Here is a 20,013-nt window from a genome sequence, read left to right as displayed (position 1 = left end):
CGTTTTGAAGAATAATGTTCTTGCTATGGAGGGAGTGCAGGAAAGGTTTACCAGACTGATTCCTGGGATGGAGGGACTGTTGTATGAGGAGAGGTGAGTCAGTTAGGATTGTATTCGCTGGAGTTCGGAAGAATGAGGAAGGATCTCATAACCCACAAAAGTCTAACAGGACAAGACAGGGTAGATGCAAGAAGAATGTTCCCGATGGTGAGTGTGTCCAGACTGAATTGGATGATCAGCCATGATCATAATGAATGGTGAAGCAGACTCGAAGGGCTGAATGGCCTCCTCCTTCTATTTTCCATGTTTCTATGTCACTGGCAGCCAGCTGACGGAGCTGAGGGCTGGATTTAGATGTGAATAACGGGGCCTTTTTCTCCGGGACCCTGTCATTGGCCTCACAATGACAGAGAAACAGTATGGTGTTAGAGGACTGACTGGGAAATGAGCCTCCAACCAATCAGGGAGACAGGCATGAAGATGAATGAATTCAAAGAGAAACTGGATGAAGACTTGAGGGAAATAAAGACGGGAATACAACAGGGCAATGGGACTGACTGATTTGCTCAGTGAGCAGGTATGGAAATGATGGGCCAAATGGCCTCCCTCTCTGCTTTAATGGCCAATCCAAAGAGAACAGCTTCAGCTGCTCCAGTCTCTCCAACTCACTGAACTCCTTCATCCCTAGCACCATTCTCAGAAATCCTCTCTGCACCTTCTCGGGGAATGTCACATCTTTCCAAAAGTGTGGGGCCCATAGGTAGGATTCTATTCTAGAGGGAGAGAATTGAAAAGCAGGGAGGTTATGTTTAAGTTGTTTAGTACCATTGTCGGACTACACTGGATGTACTGTCAATATTAGTGATCTTCATTTCGAAAAAGGAAATGTTGCCACTGAAAAATGGTCAAACATATTCAAAATGATCAGATCAGAACTGAAATAATTGATCGCTCAAAAAAGGTTGGGGTGCTTTTCTCGAGATAAGAAGAGTCTGAAGGGCAACCTGACTGAAGTCTTTAAAATTATGAAGGGTCCAATAATCCAATAGGGATTTCATGAGCAGACTGGCCTGGCCCTGTGTTGTAGACTCAATGCAACGGAGTATTTATTTTAGATCTAACTGCAGTGGAAGGAAAATACTATTGACTGTCCAGGATAAAATAAATGTACTTCATCAGCTTTTGTGGATGATTTCAGTGGAAGTGTGAACCTTCTGGCTCAAAGAGCATCAGCCCACTGGAAGCAGAGTCGCGAGACCGGCCAGTCCAGCACAAAAAAAACCCTGACTCTCCCACTTCACCCACTGTCAGAATGAACATGGCTCAGTCCTGGATGTGAGTAACAGCAGCATTAACAGCAGAATCCAACCCCGGTCATCACTTGTGAACATGCTGGTGTCTCAGCAGGTGGGATGAATCAATGAATCCTTTCTCACACTCGGAGCACGTGAATGGCCTCTCCCCACTGTGAACTTGCTGGTGTTTCAGGAGGCTGGATAACTGAGTGAATCCTTTCCCACACTGAGAGCAGGTGAACGGCCTCACCCCAGTCTGAATGCGCCGGTGTCTCTGCAGGTTGGATGAAGTAGTAAATCTTTTCCCACAGTCGGAGCAGGTGAATGGCCTCTCCCCGGTGTGAATGCGCCGGTGAGTCAGCAGACTGGATGAATCACTGAATCTCTTCTCACACGTGGAGCATGTGAATGGCTTCTCACTGGTGTGAAGAAGCTCATGTATCTTAAGGCTGGATGACTGATTGAATCCCTTGCCACACTTCGAGCAGGTAAATGGCCTCTCCCCAGTGTGAACTCGCTGGTGTACCAGCAGGCTGGATGAATCCATGTATCTCTTCCCACAATTGGAGCAGGTAAAGGGCCTCTCCCCAGTGTGAACTCGCTGGTGTAATAGCAAGGCAGATGAATCAATGTATCCCTTCCCACACATGGAGCAGATGAATGGCCTCGCCCCAGTGTGAACTTTCTGGTGGGTTACCAGGTTGGATGACTGAGCAAATCCCTTCCCACACTCAGAGCAGGTGAATGGTCTCTCCCCAGTGTGAACTCGTTTGTGTGTTTGCAGATGGGATGACTGAGTGAATCCCTTCCCACACTTAGAGCAGGTGAAAGGCCTCTCCCCAGTGTGAATATGTAAATGAGCTTCCAGCCCAGATGGGAAATGGAATCCCTTCCCACATTCCCCACATTTCCACAGTTTCTCCATGGTGTCGATTTTCTTGTGTCTCTCCAGGTTAGTTGGACGGGCCCAATTGTTGGGTTTCAATCCGCTGTGAATGGTGTGATGTTTTTTCAAACTGTGTAACAGTTAGTGCACTGGAACACTCTCACCCGGGTGTTTGTCTCGGTGCTTTTCCAGTCACATTGATGGTTAAAATGCTTTGAAGCAGACAGAACAATCATTTTCCTTCTAGATTCAAAAGCTGATGAAATTCAGGTCCCGATGAATCGAGTGACTCTGTCAGACCTGGACATGCTGTTTCATTGGAGATTTCTGACTGCAAATCCTCCACTTCTGATATCCTGTAAAGGGAGTTTACAAGTCATCCCTGTCAGTATGGGAGAGAAATTCAAAACAGACAATTTTAGTTGCTATGGGACATTCTTTCCATTCTCCTTCCACAAAATCTGTAAACCTCCATCCCTCCACTCTCACTCTGCTGTACCTAACATACACCCTCCCAATTACCCTCCTGAATGTATCAATTCATCCAGTATATTACAGAATAGAAAAATTCTAAATGGCCAGACAATGTAATAAATCAAAGGAGAAGGTTTTTATTTACTGTAACAATCAAACTAAAAACATAAATTAATCATTTATTAACAAATAGTATTTGAATAGCCAGGATAAATTTGACTTTAAATATCTCAGATAATAAAAACAGGTTCCACAAAATCTCATCATTTCCTCCCTCAGCAGATTTATCTCTAATTCCAGTTCCAGAGTCCCACAACTGTATTTCCCAGGGAGAGTAAGAAAGTGTTTTATTTACAGATGTTGGATAGAAGAGGAAGTTTTGAAGTCTGTGTGTGAAGCTAAAATCCAATGCTCGGTTGTTTCAAATCAAACTGCAGGACTGGGAAGAAAATGATGGGAAGACATTTTGCAAAGTTCCCTCCCCCACTCCCTCAGCTGTAGGCCCAGCGCGCAAGCGTAGAAAGCGCTGCTGACCCGAGCTGTGCCCGAGCTGTGTCAGCAAGCTGAGTGCGGCTGCCGCCAGCGGTTGCTCCCGATCTCTTTTTGGACCAGCCAGCCGCCGTAGAGAGAAAAGGGCGCACGTGTGCGCGCGAGCGGAGTAGGCCCAGGTATCTCGTAAATACATTAACATCCTTTAACTCCCTCAGTTTGACACATTATTTGTCTGGTGTCCTACCTAATGTTCACAATGAAAGGGATCGTTTTCCAAGTAGATGAATGAGTTTAAAATGAATAGTAAATTAATACAGTACAGATGATTATATGGTACATAATGTATTATTTATGATTTCTAAAGTTCATTATAATAATTTTTTCTATTGAAATATATCGCAGTGTAGCTGCATTATATATTTCCAGTTTTAGAGACATAACAGTACAGAAGGAACTCGAGTCCTGCTAACTCTGTACAGCAATCCAGTCAGTCCCATTCCCCCTTTATATCCGTGTTCAGCTGAATAGAACAGAATAGAATCCCGACAGTGCAGAAACAGGCCATTCGGCCCATCAATCTGCACCAACACTTTTGGACATTTAGGAGCAATTTAGCATAGCCAATATACCTAACTGCACATCTTTGGACTGTGGGAGGAAACCAAAGCACCGGAGGAAACCCACACAGACAAAGGGAGAAAGTGCAAAATCCACACAGACAATCAGAAGAATTGAACCTGGGTCCCTGGTGCTGTGAGACAGCAGTGCTAAGCACTGTGCCAGCTGAAAGGTTATTTCCTTCAAGCATCTGTCCAATTTCATTTTGAAATCACTGATCATCTCTGCTTCACCCTCATTGACAGTGAATTCCAGGTATTGACCACTCACTGCCAAAATAAAGCTCTTTCTCACTGACCCCTATCTCTCTAATCACGTAATAGAGCACTGCATATTACACACTTCTATAATCCCCATGCAAAAATACATTTGGGTCATTCAATCCATTATGTCTGTCTAGGCTCTCCAAATGAGCATCATGACTTAGTACCAGTCTCCTGCCTTTTCTTTCTCTCTGAGAAATACAGGGAGTTGTGAAACTCTGTAATTGCATTTACTGCTTATTCTCTTCCCACACCGAGTGGTGCGTTATGGCAGATTTCCATCTTTTTCTAAAGCTAGTAATTCCTGAAACAGGTTGCGAGTCTGTCACAGGGGATGTCAACATTGCTGACCAGGAGTCTCTCCCATTCTTACCGCCAGCCATTGGTGAGTCTGGAAGGATTTGCATGTTGATCCACTCAATCCGCTTGACTGCTCCCTGTACCCACTTCCCTCGACCATCAATTTCCAGGGTGGGACACGAACCCGAAGCTTCCTGCTCAGAGGCAGGGCACTAGTCACTGCGCCACTGAGAGGGAAAGTGCTTGTGATTTTGTGCAGCTATTTAAAGTCAAATTTATCCTGTCTATTCAAACACTATTTGTCTCTGAATGCATAATTCAGTGATGTTGATTTTAGTTTGATTGTTACTGTAAAAAATTTAAACACATGAAACCTCGTCCATCTTTTCCTTTGAGTAATCTTGGAATTTTTTTATTTTACGGTTATGGTTTCCCAGGGGACTCAGCAACAGAGATATATCCAGTGTTTTATAGAACATATTAGGTATAATATTTATGTTTCAGTTATAGAATTTATTTATTTCTATTCTTGTAATCTAGTATTGTCGCTATGTTATAGATTTCCAGTTCTAGACATTATAGTTCAAAAGGAATCTATTTGGAAATTTGAGACATCAAATCTCTGCATTCCAATCCACTCAGTCCCATTTCCCCCTCTATATCCCCTTAGCCCCAAATGTTAATTTCCGTCCAAGTGCCCATCTAGTTTCATTTTGAAACCATTTGTCTCCTCTTCTATCATCCTCAGACAGTGAGTTCCAGATTATGACCCACTCACTGTCTAAATAAACGTCTTCCTCACATCCCCCACCCACGGTTGTCATAAACTAGAATTGCCTGTACTAAATGTTTATCCTGGTGACTTTTGTTAAATCCTTTTCCAGAATATCAGAAGGGGAGGATTTGCAGACATAAATCTCAAATCAAATGTCAAGTGGAGAATTGACAGTCGCTCAATTGTCTGGACCTGAATATCAATGGCTTTTGAATCTAGAAGGAGAAATGTTTGTCTGTTCTGTAAACTTCAGAAGATTTTAAACATCAGTGCGACTGAAAAAGCACCAAGACATCTATGTGAATTAGAGTGTTCCGGTGTGGTAAAGATATTTAACCAGTTCCACAGCCTGAAGAACCATCACACCATTCACAGCCGAGAAAGACCGTATCCGTGCTGTGTGTGAGGACGTGTCTGCTGATCAGTGAACCTCGAAAGAGACAAGGACACCAACACCATGGAGAAACCGTGGAAATGTGAGGACTGTGGGAATGGATTCAGTTCCCCGTCTCAGCTGGAGATCCATCGACGCAGGCACACTGGGGAGAAACCATTTACCTGCTCCGAGTGTGGAAGGGGATTTACTAATTCATCTGACCTGCTGACACACCAGCAAGTTCACACAGGAGAGAGGCCATTCACCTGCTCTGAGTGTGGGAAGGGATTCTGTCGTTCCTCCAGCCTGCTGGAACATCAGCGAGTTCACACTGGGGAGAAGCCATTCACCTGCTCTGAGTGTGGGAAGGGATTCTCTCGGTCTTCCCATCTCCTGGTACACAAGCGAGTTCACACCGGGGAAAGGCCATTCACCTGCTTTGAATGTGAGAAGGGATTCATTAATTCATCCAAACTGCGGATACACCAGAGAGTTCACACTGGAGAGTGGCCGTTCACCTGCTTTGAGTGTGAGAAGCGATTCACTGATTTATCAAATCTGCGGACACACCAGCGAGTTCACACCGGGGAGAGGCCATTCAAATGCTCAGAGTGTGAGAAGAGATTCCGTCATTCATCCAGCCTGCGGATACACCAGCGAGTTCACACAGAGGAAAAGATGTTCGTCTGTTCGGATTGTGGGAAGGAATTTTATCGCTCTGCCTCCCTGCGGATACACCAGCGAATTCACACTGGGGTGAGGCCATTCACCTGCTCTCAGTGTGGGAGGGGCTTCAGTCGGTCAGCCCACCTGCAGACCCACCAGCTCGTTCACACTGGGGAGAGACCGTTCCCCTGCTCCGAGTGTGGGAAGGGATTCACTCGGTTATCCATCCTGCTGACACACCAGCGGATTCACACCGGTGAAAGGCCATTCACCTGCTCTGAGTGTGGGAAGGGATTCATTGATTCATCCACCCTGCTGACACACCAGCGAGTTCACACTGGGGAGAGACCATTCACCTGCTCTGTGTGTGGGAAGGGATTCACTCGGTCATCCATCCTGAAGACACATCAGCGAATTCACCAGTAATTGCGGGGGTTGGATTCTGCTATTATTGCTGCTGTTAATCACATCCAGAACTGAACCATGTTCATTCTGACAGTTGAGTCCATGTTCATTCTGACAGTTGAGTGGTCGGGTCGGAGGGTTTCTTTCAGCTGGACTGGCCGGTCTCACGACTCTGCTTCCAGTGGGCTGATGTTCATTGAGCCTGGGAGAGCACGTTTCCATGGAAATGACCCACAAAAGCTGATGAAGGACATTTATTTTATCCTGGACAGCAAATAGTGTTATTCCTGCCTCTCCAGGTAGATCTAAAATACATACATTTGTGTCTGTTGCATTGGGTCTACAGCACAGGGCCAGGCCGGTCGGATCAATTGGTCTGTGTCAGTATTTATGCTCCACATGATTCTCCACCCGCCCCTCTTCATCTCCCCCATCAGCATCTCCTTCTATTCCTTTCTCTCGCATGTATGTATACAGCTTCCCCTTCAATGAATTCATGCTGTTCACCTCAACCACTCGCTGTGGGAGTGAGTTCCACATTCTCACCACTCGCTGGATAAAGAGGTTTCTCATGAAATCCCTATTGAATTATTGAAGCCTGCATAATCTTAAAGACTTGCATCAGGTCACACTTTAGTCCCCGCCTTTCCTGAGGGCTAAATGCTCTGTTTTTCTGATACAGGATGATGTAGACGGGCTGGTCAGATCTGTGGCAAATAGAATTTAAGCCTGAAAAGTGTGGGCTGATGCCTGTATTCGTTAAAGATTATTGTATTCACTACTTACCTGTCAGTAACAGAAGTTTGAATAAGTAGTGATCCTTAATTCTAATGTAATTAATGAATCAATAATCAATGAGTAGTTATATACCAAGACTGAATTTTACTTGCTGTAAAATGTAAAACTTTAGTTCCTGTTTATGTAAAGAATGTGCAATGAAGATAAAGATGGAATAATGTCGAGCACAGAGGAAGATGGTTGTCATTGTTGAGGTCAGTTATCTCAGCTCCAGGACATCACTGCAGGAGATCTTCAGGTTCTTGTCCGAGGCCCAACCGTCTTTAACAGCTTCATCAACAACCTTCCTCCATCATATTCCTTTTTCCCTCATGTATGTATACAGCTTCCCCTTCAATGGATTCATGCTGTTCACCTCAACCACTCGCTGTGGGAGTGAGTTCCACATTCTCACCACTCGCTGGGTAAAGAGGTTTCTACTGAAATTCCTATTGGATTATTGAACCTCTGCATAATCTTAAAGACTTCCATCAGGTCACCCTTCAGTCTTCTCTTTTTAGAAAAACGCAACCCTGGTCTTTCCTCTCAGTTCTGGTATTGCACTCATTGGGTAAACCAGTGTCCCATTTCCCAGTTCTGTCCCTTTGTCCTTTCAGGTTTATTTCCCTCAAGTGTCCATCCATTTTCCTTGTTAAATCTTTCATTGTCTCTGGCCTCATAGGCAGCGAGTTCCTGCTCATTACCACTCACTGCATTAAACTTCTCCCTCACATCCCCCTGCATCAGTCCAGAACTCACAAATCTGTGCACCCTCATCCTTGTACCATCAGCTAATCGGAACAGCTTTTCCTTTTTCACCTCATCTAAAGCTGCCATAAACATGTCCACCTCGATCACATCTCCCCTTACCCTCCTGTGTTCCAAGGTGAACAACCCCAGTGTCTCCACCCTAACCTTGTGGATAAAATTCCTCCTCCCTGGAAGCATTCTCCAAATCTCTTCTACACCATCTCAAGGAGCCTGACATCCCTCCTAAAGTGTGGAAGAAGATTTTGACCAATGAAGGAACAGGTTGGCACAAAAGAAGCCATTTCTGTCTCGAAAAGAGAATCTAGAATGTTTGAGTCTGAGAAATGAACTAAAAAATGAAGATCCACCTACAACTGAGCAAGAAGAAGCGAGTTTAACTGTGGAAATAACTGGAATTTTCTCTGTGGATTGGAACAATGGAGAAACTACAAACATGGGAGAAAGTAAAGTTCTAAAGGTGAACTGTCTAAAAACTGAACTTGAACATTCACATCTGAGCAGCAGTGAGGACTCTCCTCTCGCAGAAAGAACTTTGGACAATAATTATTATAAGAAGAAAACTTTCAGAAAACACAGCAGCAGTAACATTCCTTCTTCAGTGGACTGTGTTTCCTGGACATGGAATTCAGCTGTTATCAAGATGGACTTGTGAACCTGAGATGGACATTGGAGGGATATTAAAGTCAGTTAAACATAGGGAAACATAGGACTTAGAAAGTGGAGTAGGCCATTTGGCCCTTCAAGCCTGCTCCACCATTCAATAAGTTCACATCTGTTGTTAAGATATACATGCTATGCATTGGTGAGACTGGGGAAAGTATTTAAAATGGAGACCACAGATATTTTGGAGGATTATGAAATCATGGATATTGTGAAATATAGAATCCATAGAATCCCTACAGTAGAGGAGGAGGCCATTCAGCCCATCGAGTCTGCTCTGGCCCTCCGAAAGAACATCCTCCCTTTTTGAAACAATTTTTCCAATTAAGGTGCAATTTAGCGTGGCCAATCCACCTACCCTGCACATCGTTTTGGGTTGTGGGGGTGAGACCCACGCAGACACGGGGAGAATGTGCAAACTGCACACAGACTGTGACCCGGGCCAGGATCGAACCTGGGTCCTCGATGCCCTGAGGCAGCAGTGCTAACCACTGCGCTACTGTGCTGCCCTAAGAACACCATCCCTAAGCCCATTCCCGCAACCCCAACTAACCACACCTTTGGACACTATGGGGCAATTTAACTTGGCCAATCCTGCTAGTCTACACATCTTTGGACTGTGACAGGAAACAAAATCACCCGGAGGAAATCCACGCAGACAATCACCCAAGGCTGGAATCGTACCCAGGTCCGTGTCTCTGTGAGGCAGCAGTCTTACCCACTGGAGTGCTGGAGTAACATTACTGTCCATTTTAATGTTCACATAATATATTTGTAGATCAGGGACAGAAGGACAGGAACTTGCAATCAGTTTGGAAATAACTCCAATATCTCCTGTTCTCAAACACTTTGTCTGGAAAGTTAACAAATGGGATGAAGCCAAATCTTTAAAAGTCTTTATTTCAAATCGTCACCGTGCTGTCAGTGGAAAGGGTTAACTTCAACTTCTCTGCTCCCAAAGGTATTGGAGCAAACATTCTCAAATGTGCACAACTGTGTTGACTTTGTGTAACTTTATTTTCAGATAAAAGAACCAAACACCATTTTAAACTTTGTTTCCTCAATTCTTTGGGCATTTTTCTCAGCTTTGCCCAAATGTGTTTTTTCCTCTTTCTTCAGGCACCTTTCCAATTGATTCAAATAAAACTAAAGAAAAATAAAGGCAAAGCAATCAGCTTTCACAGGTAACCAAAAGCTTCAACCTTCTTAGACCAAAAGAAGTTAAAGAGGGTGGAGCTTCAAAAACTTGTGAAATCCAATTCACAACGTTAAGGCTGAAGTTTAACTTAAGAGAATCCAACTTTTCACTGCCTTTTACAATTGTACAAATAAATTGCAATTCATACTTAAAGATTTACTTTTACTCAGTAATTAGAACATGTCACTTTTCTCAGCAGAGACTCCAGATCAAATTCCAATTGTTCACTTCTCTTGTAGCTGGTGTGTGGAGAAGATCATGTTCACTTAGATGTCAGCACAGAAACCGCACTGTGATTCTGGATACACTCAGTCTGCAAGTAGATGGATCTTTTAAACATCTCCCTAGCGAAGGTCTTTCCAGTGATGCTAAGGAGTGAGATGTCCCTGTAGTTGTTGCAATCTCCTCTGTCACTACTGCATTTTTAGGTTATGATGATTTTAGCATCATGCACATGGAATTGTTCCGACCTCCCAACAGAGGAGGAGGTGGTGAAGGTGTGACAGTCGATGGGACTTTCTATGTGTGAGCAGTTCAGCTGGAATTCCATCTTTGTCGGGCACCTTTCTGCTTGCTCAGCAATCAATGGCCTTTTCCAGCTCAAATGATGAGGGTTCCTTGTCCAACTGAACCATGACAGGAAGCTGCAGCAGAGTCAAACAGAGACTGGGAGATGTCCACAGCTCACAGTCATGTTCAACCCAGCGGGACATCTGTTTACATCTGCCAGGATGTCACCATCTGGGATTTCAGGGGCACAACTTTGGTGATGGTCAGACCCAGCGCCCTCTTCCCATCACACACAGCACACAGATTTCTGTTATCACAGGCAGTGTGGAATTACTGACGTTGGCTGATTCAGTGTTTATTTGCACAATCTCTCCGTGTTTTACACAACTGTCTTGGTTATTTTCACATGATGCCGTGTTCTCGGTGTTGGGTTTATGTTGTACATCAGGTCGCCTTTGCTTTTTGCTTCAATGACAGATATCATCTCTGCTGAGTGTGTCTCAAACCAGTCTGTGCTGTAGGTTCCACTTTTACCATTGAATCCTGTCGGATCTTTACAGTGTAGAAGGAGGCCATTTGACCCATTGAGTCTGCACAGACCCTCTGAAAGAGCACTCTATCTCGGCCCACTCCCCGCCCGATCCCCTAACCCTGGCTGCTGCCGCTGATTGATTGATATTTATTGTCACATGTACTGAAGTACAGTGAAAAGTATTTTTCCGCGGCCAAGGGAACTTACACAGTACGTACATAGCAGACAAAAGAATAATTGACAGAGTACATTGACTGTGGTGCATCAACAAAATAGTGATTGGTTACAGTGCGGAACAAGGCCAAACAAGAGCAGCATAGGGCGTTGTGAATAGTGTTCTTACAGGGAACAGATCAGTCCAAGGGAGAGTCGTTGAGGAGTCAGTAGCTGTGGGGAAGAAGCTGCTCCTATGTCTGGATGTGCAGGTCTTCAGACTCTGTACCTTCTGCCTGATGGAAGGGTCTGGAAGAGGGCTAACCCTGGGTGTGAGGGGTCTCTGACAATGCTGTCTGCCTTTCTGAGGCAGCGGGAGGTGTAGACAGAATCAATGGGAGGGTGGCAAGCTTGTGTGATGCGTTGGGCTGAGTTCACCACACTCTGCAGTTTCGTGCAATCTTGCTGTGTGAGAAATGATTGAACACAGTGACTTCCAAGTTTAATCAATATCAATGTTGATTGATGAAGTTTTTATTGATGTGCCTGTGAAATATTTCAGTTTAGTTTAATGCTCCTTGATAATGTAATTTCACAATGGACATGTTACTGTGAGGAATGTGTGAGTCAGTAGCAATTGTCAGCAAGGATTAATCAGCACTTTCTAATTGAAGATGTTAATCAGTGGAACCTTTCAAACTCTGAATTGTAGATTTTGGATCAAACATCAATTTAGGACGATCCTGTTAAGAGTTCTTGATTGAAGGAGAATATCACAGATGCTGCTTTGAAAATGGGACATCGCAGCCCCGAGAATCAATGACATCTGAAAATATTAAACTGCAGCCAGTTCTATGGTTTGTTAACATCAGCAGAATCAAACCAGATATTGTCAGACCATCAATGCTGGATGTGAATAACAGCAGCATAAACAGCAAAATCCAATCCCTGCAGTCACTTGTCAACTTGCTGATGTCTCAGCTCATATTGTGACTGAGTGAATCCCTTCCCACAGCGTCGATGGTCGGTCAAGTCCCTTTGTGAATTTGTTGGTGTGCACTGAAGGTGGATGACTTTATGAGCATCTTTCCAATGAAACTACAGCTGAATAGCTTCTCCATAGTGTAACTTCACTGGTGTCTGAGCAGACTGGATGATTGAGTGAATCCCTTCCCGCAAACTGAGCAGGTAAATGGTCTCTCCCCGGTGTGAACACAATTGTGTATAGTGAGATTAGATGAAGACGTGAACCTCTTTGCACAGGACATGCAGCTGAATGCTCTGTCCTCAGAGTGAATTCGTTGGTGTAACATGAGTCCAGCTGACTGAGTGAATCCCTTCCCACACACAGAACAGGTGAACAGCCTCTTCTCAGCATGAACCCGCTGGTGTCTAAGCAGATTGGATGACTGAGCGAATACCTTTCCACACTTTTAGCAGGTGAATGGCCTTTCTCCAGTGTGAATCCGCTGGTGTGTAAGCAGGTTGGATAACTGAGTGAATCCCTTCCCACACTTGTAGCAGGTGAATGGCCTCTCCCCAGTGTGAATCCGCTGGTGTGCAGTAAAGACGGAAGAACAAGTGAACCCTTCCCACAAGTGCAGCAGGTGAGCGGTCGCTCTCCAGTGTGAGTGTATTGGTGTGCAGTGAGGGAAGAGGAATGCCTGAACCTTTTTTCACAGGACGTGCAGCTGAATGGTTTGTCTTCTGCATGATATCGCTGGTGTAACATGAGGCCAGCTGATTGAGTAAATCCTTTCCCACATTCAGAGCAGGTGAATGGTCTCTCTCCTCTGTGAATACACGGTGGGTTTCCAGCAGGCATTGATAATGGAATTCCTTCCCACAGTCTCCACATTTCCATGTCTCCATGATCCAGGTGTCCTTGTATCTCTCCAGTTCGGACAAGCAGTTGAAGCCTTGGCCACACAGAATATATGGATGTTTCCTCCTCTATGTGAATGGTGCAGGCTGAGTAATTGGTTGAAGCACTTTGCACAGTCAGTGAACTGGAACACTGTCACTCAGATGTGTCTGTGCCTCTGTCCTTTTCCAATCACACTGCTATTTGTAATGTTCTCCCACAGGTAGAACAGGCAAACATTTCTCCTTCCACATTCAAAGGCTGGTGATATCCAGGCAATGATGAAGCCATTAACTCAGCCAAATGCTGTTGTAATATTTGGTTTGAACAAAGAAAAGTACAGCACAGGAACAAGCCCTTCGGCCCTCCAAGCCTGCGCTGACCATGCTGCCCGTCTAAACTAAAATCTTCTACACTTCCGGGGTCCATATTCCTCTATTCCCATCCTATTCATGTATTTGTCAAGATGCCCCTCAAACGTCACTATCGTCCCTGCTTCCACCACCTCCTCCAGCAGCGAGTTCCAGGCACCCACGACGCGGTGTAAAAAACGTACCTCGTACATCTCCTCTAAGCCTTGCCCCCCGCACCTTAAACCTATGCCCCCTAGTAATTGACCCCTCTACCCTGGGAAAAAAATCTCTGAATATCCACTCTATCTTTGCAAAACTGTTTGAGTTTCCAGTCTTTGAAATCTCCCCTTTTAATACCCTGTAAAAGGAGTTTCCAAAAGTCACCACTGTCAGTCCAGGATAGAAATTCAGGAAACTCAATTCTAGTTTCTCTGCAACATTTTCTCTTCTCTTATTCCCCCAAAGCTGTAAATCCCCGTCCCACACACTCTCCCTCCTCCCTGGGCTGAAATCCAAACCCATCTCACCATCAGCACCATTTCTTTCCTCCACTCCCAGTTTTCTCCCTCCCTCTCCTCTGCCTGGGTTCAGTTCTCCAGCTCCTGTCTGCACTGACAATAAAATCAATGGGTCTTATTGGGGGTTTGGGGCCCCAGCGGGTGTTTGTGAATCCTCCCCACCCACCTGCCAGGGTTTCCTTCCTTGCCAGAGATAAGAGTCCTCATTGATTTGAGTGTAAAGTGTAAGCTCTTATTTCTTGTGCCCCTCCCCCATCCACTGATGTGAACCATCCTCCAGTGTCTGAAGCAGGATGGTGCCCGTTAACCTGGGCCTGTTCCCGGGAGGGAGGGAGAAGCTCCGCAGCTGCAAACTAGAGAGCTGATAGTGATTGTGAAGGGTTTGCTCCAGCTCACAATGCCCGGGGACTGATTGACGGCAGGTTCGGACCAATAGGAAGAAGGGGCGGAGCTGGAGGACTGAATGGAAAGGGCTGGTCCTTCAACCAATCAGAGTGAATGAGGGGCGGGGCTGAGCCCGGATCTCCCTCATTGGCTGAAACTGCATCTTTTTGAAAGCTGATTTGTCTCAAACTCCAGGAGAAAACTGGACCTTTCTGTGGTTTTAAACAGATGAGAGGAAATGAAGGGATTCTTCATGTTGTTCCAGGAAAGTGGGGCCTGTGGAATGTCAGGTTTTACAGAGCACACGGTCAGCCTGTGGTTTCACGCTGGATAAAGAATCTGCAAACAAGGCAAGGGAATAAACAATTAATGGTAGGACCCGAAGAACTACAGAGGATCAGAGGGACCTTGGTGGGCATATCCATAGGTGAATGAAGAGGTATATTCCAGAAACATATATATAGACAAATTCAAAGATGCCAGACAATGCTTGGAATGCGAGCATTAGCAGGTGATTAAATCTTTAAATATCTGTAAAGATTTAATCACCTGCTAATGCTCGCAGTCCAAGCATTGTTTGGCATCTTTGAATTTGTCGATATATGTGTTTCTGGAACATACTTCTTCATTCACCTGAGGAAGGAGCAGCGCTCCGAAAGCTAGTGATATCAAAACAAACCTGTTGGACTTTAACCTGGTGGACTGTGCTCACCCCAGTCCAACGCCGGCATCTCCACATCATAGAATATAAGAGCAGGGAGGTTATGATTACATAGACAATACAGTGCAGAAGGAGGCCATTCAGCCCATCGAGCCTGCACCGGCCCTTGGAAAGAGCACCCCCATTTAAGCCCAGAACTCCGCCCCATACCCGTAACCCAGCAACCCCACCCAACCCCTTTGGACACTAAGGGCAATTTAGCATGGCCAATCCATCTAACCTGCACATCTTTGGACTGTGGGACGAAACCGGAGCACCCGGAGGAAACCCACGCAGACATGGGGAGAACGTGCAGACTCCACACCGACAGTGACCCAAGGCGGGAATCGAACCTGGGACCCTGGAGCTGTGAAGCGACTGCTAACCACTGTGCTACCTTGCCGCCCTGATGGAGCTGAATAAAATGCTGGTTAGACCACAGCTGGAGTAGTGTGTGCAGTTCTGGAAGGAAGTGATTGCACTCGAGAGGATGCAGAGGAGATTTACCAGGATGGCCTGGGCTGGAGTATTCCAGCTAACAAAAGAAACTGGATAGTCTGGAGTTTTCCTAGGAGCAGAGAAGGCTGAGAGGGACCTGATTGATGTGTATAAAATTATCGAGTGCATTAGTGGTGAATAGATGGGGTGGACAGGATGGAACCTTTCCCCTTAGCCGAGAGGTAAATAACCAGTGGGCCTAGAAAGGAAACTTTCCCCTTAGCTTAGCGGAGGGGTCAATAACCAGTGGGCCGGGAAAAGAAACTTTCCCCTTACCGGAAGGGTCAATAAGCAGGGGCATAGATTTCAGGTAATGGCAGGAAGTTTACAGGAGTTGCGAAGAAAAACATTTTCACACAGAGGTCGGTGGGAATCTGGAATTCACTGCCTGAAAGTGTGGTAGAGAATGTAAACTTCACAACATTTTAAGAAGTATTTAGATGAGCACTTGAAATGCTGTAGCATGGAAGGCTATGGACTAAGTGCTGGAAAATGGGATTAGAGTAAATAGGTGCTTGATGTGGACACACATGGAGGCCCATACCGGCCTCCCGAACAGGCACCGGAATGTGGCGACCAGGGGCTTTTCACAGTAACTTCTTTGAAGCCTACTCATGACAATAAGCGATTATTATTATATTATAATGGGTTAAAACGCATTTTTCACTCCTGAAAAAACTGTCTGACTCTAATCGTACCATTCAAATCACTCAATGGAATTGTCAGGAACCACATTGCTTGAAGAGGAAGGTTGCTGACACCTAATGATAAGCAGCACTCGCACAAGCAGCAAAACACATAACTTTGGTCAGACAAGATTTTACCATTTTAAATTCATACTGACGATTCATTGTTATGTTTATCTTTTCCAGATTTAAAAAATTCTCTCCTTTACTCAGGATTTGACTATTTACCAATGTGAAGCTCATTATTTCAACATTCCCTGGACACGTTCACGGTAGCACAGTGGTTAGCACCGTTGCTTCATAGCGCCAGGGTCCCAGGTTCGATTCCCGGCCTGAGTCACTGTCTCTGTGGAGTCTGCACGTTCTCCCCGTGTCTGCGTGGGTTTCCTCCGGTTTCCTCCCACATGTCCCGAAAGACGTGCTGTTAGGCGAATTGGATATTCTGAAGGAACTGAGAGGGTTCGTGGAGCAAACGGAGGGAGCAGATCCATGGACATTTAGCGGGCCGATGGCGAGGGAGTTCTCATACTACTCCCACGTCCACAAGGTGTATTTCCGAATTGACTACTTTGTTGTGAGTAGGGACCTGCTGGCCGGAATGGTGAGGACAGAATATTCAATAATTGCCATATCGGACCATGCTCAGCACTGGGTAGACCTGCAGTTTCCGAGCATGAGGGCGCTGGAGAGGTTTCGGCTGGCGAGGGGGAACAAATTTAGATACTTACAGTTGTGGGATTTTGTACGCAGATTGGTGTCATGCTTCCCATGTCTCTCGCCGAAGGGGAGGCAGGACAGGGTAGTTTCTAGGGGAGAGGGTAGAGTCTCAGATGTCTATAAGGAACTAATGGGAGCTGAGGATATGTAGACCGAGGACCTGAAGCTTAAGTGGGAAGAGGAGTTCGGGGGGAGGAGATGGAGGACGGTATCTGGGCAGAAGCCCTGAGCAGAGTAAACACGACCGCAACATGCGCCAGGCTCAGCCTGATCCAGTTTAAGGTCTTGCACCGGGCCCACATGACAGTGGCCCGTATGAGCAAATTCTTTGGGCTGGAGGCAAGTGTGCTAGATGCGCCGGAGGGCCAACTAACCATGTACACATGTTCTGGTTGTGCCCTAAACTCAGGGGGTATTGGCAGGGATTCGCAGATGTCATGTCCCGGGTATTGAAAACTGGGGTGGTAATGAGCCCGGAGGTGACAATCTTTGGGGTTTCGGAGGACCCGGGAGTCCAGGAAGAAATAGAGGCTGAAGTTCTGGCCTTTGCTTCCCTGGTAACCCAGTGACGAATACTGTTAGCATGGAGGGACTCAAAGCCCCCGAGGGCTGAGGTATGGCTATCGGACATGGCGAGCTTTCTTGGCCTAGAGAAAGTCAAGTTCGCCGTGAGAGGTTCGCTATTAGGGTTCATCCGAAGGTGGCAGACATTTATTGACTTCTTCGCAGAGGAGTAAGCGTCAGCAGTGGAGCGGGGTGGGGCTAGGATAGAGTAGAGTAGAGGGATATTGAGGCAGGTCCTTGCGTGAACAGAGCCGTGGTTTGCACTATGTTTAATTTGTGTCTTGACTTTTTTTTTGTACTGTACAATGTCACTTTTTCTATATGCCTAAAATACCTCAATAAAATTGTTTGTTAAAAATAAAAATTCCATTTGCCTTCTTTACTGCTGACTGAACCTGCATGTTAACCTTAAGAGAATCGTGAACAAGGAGTCCCAAGTCCCTTTGTGCTTCTGATTTCCTAAGCATTTCCCCATTTAGAAAATAGTCTATGCCTAAATTCCTCCTTTCAAAGTGCATAACCTCACACTTTTCCACATTGTATTTTGTTTGCCACTTCATTGCCCACTCTCCCAGCTTGTCCAAATCCTTCTGCAGCCCCCTTGCTTCCTCATTACTACCCCCTCTACAGATCTTTGTAGAGACAGACTCCTTCAATCCTGCAAACCGATTCCCAAGAAACAAATCTTTTAGTGTCCTCATTCCTTTCACCTCCGATATCTGAAAATTTACATCCCACTTCCCTGGCTCAAATCTATGGTTCCCTGAATCGGCATTTCACTTGACCCTGTCCCCAACCCGAAGTGCTGGCGAAACTGCCTCCAAATTCTCAACAAAGCTATTACTACCGGACTCCCTGAGTATTTCCCCGGGGCCATCGGGAGCGGTGCTGTTGCTAGCGCCTTCAATCTCGACCCCTGACACAAACTTTCCTCCATTCTGACCCACTGGGAGTCAACCCCTCTGACCCAGCTCCGTACCTTCTCCATATTCTCCATAATTCATCAGGTTCGGAAGACCCAAACCCCCTGCCTGTCTTCCTTTCTGTCATAGCACCTTTCTAATTCTGGCCACCTTTCGTCCCCATATGAACGAGGTAATCATCCCTTCAATCTCTCTAAAAAATGCATTTGGGAGTAAAATCGGCAGGCATTGGAAAATAAACAAAAATCGTGGCAACACGTTCATTTTAACCACCTGTACCCAACCTGCCAGTGACAAAGGGAGACCATCCCACCTTGCCAGATCGGCTTTCACCCTCCCCACTAAACTATAAATGTTGTAGCTATGGTGCCTCCCCCAATCCTAAGCAACCTGCACCCCCAGGTATCTAAAGTGAGTCCCTGCCTTATGGAATGGCAGCCCCCCGCCACCCCCCCCCCCACCCCCCCGCCACCCCCCCCCCCCCGTGTGGAGGTAATAAACAAGTTTAGGGAGTTAGGCTGGAAGTTGAAAGTCAGGACAGACAGAGTTGTCATCTCTGGTTTGTTGCCGGTGCCACGTGATAGTGAGGCTAGGAATAGGGAGAGAGTGCAGTTGAACACGTGGCTGCAGGAATGGTGTAGGAGGGAGGGCTTCAGGTATTTGGATAATTGGAGCGCATTCTGGGGAAGGTGGGACCTGTACAAGCAGGACGGGTTGCATCTGAACCAGAGGGGCACCAATATCCTGGGAGGGAGGTTTGCTAGTACTCTTCGGGAGGGTTTAAACTAATTTGGCAGGGGAATGGGAACCGGATTTGTAGTCCAGCAACTAAGGTAGCCGATATTCAGGACGCCAAAGCATGTAATGAGGCAGTGGGGGAGGGAACACTGACAAAGGAGAGTATTTGCAGGCACGGAGATGGGTTGAAGTGTGTATACTTCAACGCAAGAAGCATCAGGAATAAGGTGGGTGAACTTAAGGCATGGATCGGTACTTGGGACTACGATGTGGTGGCCATCACGGAAACTTGGATAGAAGAGGGGCAGAAATGGTTGTTGGAGGTCCCTGGTTATAGATGTTTCAATAAGATTAGGGAGGGTGGTAAAAGAGGTGGGGGGGTGGCATTATTAATTAGAGATAGTATAACAGCTGCAGAAAGGCAGTTCGAGGAGTATCACCCTATTGAGGTAGTATGGGTTGAAGTCAGAAATAGGAAAGGAGCAGTCACCTTGTTAGGAGTTTTCTATAGGCCCCCCAATAGTAGCAGAGATGTGGAGGAACAGATTGGGAAACAGATTTTGGAAAGGTGCAGAAGTCATAGGGTGGTAGTCATGGGCGACTTTAACTTCCCAAATATTGAGTGGAAACTCTTTAGATCAAATAGTTTGGATGGGGTGGTGTTTGTGCAGTGTGTCCAGGAAGCTTTTCTAACACAGTATGTAGATTGTCCAACCAGAGGAGGGGCAATATTGGATTTAGTACTGGGTAATGAACCAGGGCAAGTGATAGATTTGTTAGTGGGGGAGCATTTTGGAGATAGTGACCACAATTCTGTGACTTTCACTTTAGTAATGGAGAGGGATAGGTACGTGCAACAGGGCAAGGTTTACAATTGGGGGAAGGGTAAATACGATGTTGTCAGACAAGAATTGAAG

At 45.9% G+C, this 20,013-nt stretch overlaps 2 protein-coding genes across 3 annotated transcripts in view; one reads left to right on the top strand and one right to left on the bottom strand.

Moving 5' to 3' along the window:
• The window catches only part of LOC140418688 (uncharacterized), a 29,254-nt gene extending 26,134 nt beyond the window's left edge, over nt 1-3,120 (bottom strand). Inside the window, exons 1-2 of the mRNA XM_072502257.1 lie at nt 3,011-3,120; nt 1,392-2,537 (exon numbers count right to left, since the gene is read on the bottom strand). Of these exons, the coding sequence (XP_072358358.1) occupies nt 1,392-2,220 (829 nt within the window). The 5' untranslated portion in view covers nt 2,221-2,537; nt 3,011-3,120. The remainder of the gene's footprint in view (nt 1-1,391; nt 2,538-3,010) is intronic.
• Nucleotides 3,121-3,199: 79 nt separating this feature from the next.
• LOC140418684 (uncharacterized) lies at nt 3,200-9,808 on the top strand. 2 transcript variants are annotated; one of them, XM_072502243.1, is made up of 2 exons: nt 3,200-3,323; nt 5,213-9,808. In XM_072502243.1, exon 2 carries the CDS (start codon nt 5,561-5,563, stop codon nt 6,569-6,571), a length of 1,011 nt encoding a protein of 336 aa, XP_072358344.1. In that variant the 5' UTR covers nt 3,200-3,323; nt 5,213-5,560; the 3' UTR covers nt 6,572-9,808. The 2 variants fall into 2 exon arrangements, with proteins under 2 accessions (XP_072358344.1, XP_072358343.1); XM_072502242.1 differs by lacking the exon at nt 3,200-3,323 and adding an exon at nt 3,353-3,480.
• Nucleotides 9,809-20,013: the final 10,205 nt, after the last annotated feature.

The sequence above is a fragment of the Scyliorhinus torazame genome, chromosome 5, assembly GCF_047496885.1.
Source record: "Scyliorhinus torazame isolate Kashiwa2021f chromosome 5, sScyTor2.1, whole genome shotgun sequence".
Taxonomy (NCBI): domain Eukaryota; kingdom Metazoa; phylum Chordata; class Chondrichthyes; order Carcharhiniformes; family Scyliorhinidae; genus Scyliorhinus; species Scyliorhinus torazame.
Note: the sequence above shows the minus strand (reverse complement) of the source record. Positions and strands in the feature narration are given on the sequence as shown.

Excerpts from the sequence above, each read along its gene's own strand:
- LOC140418684 (XM_072502243.1), top strand. The coding sequence starts at position 5,561 with ATGGAGAAACCGTGGAAATGTGAGGACTGTGGGAATGGATTCAGTTCC.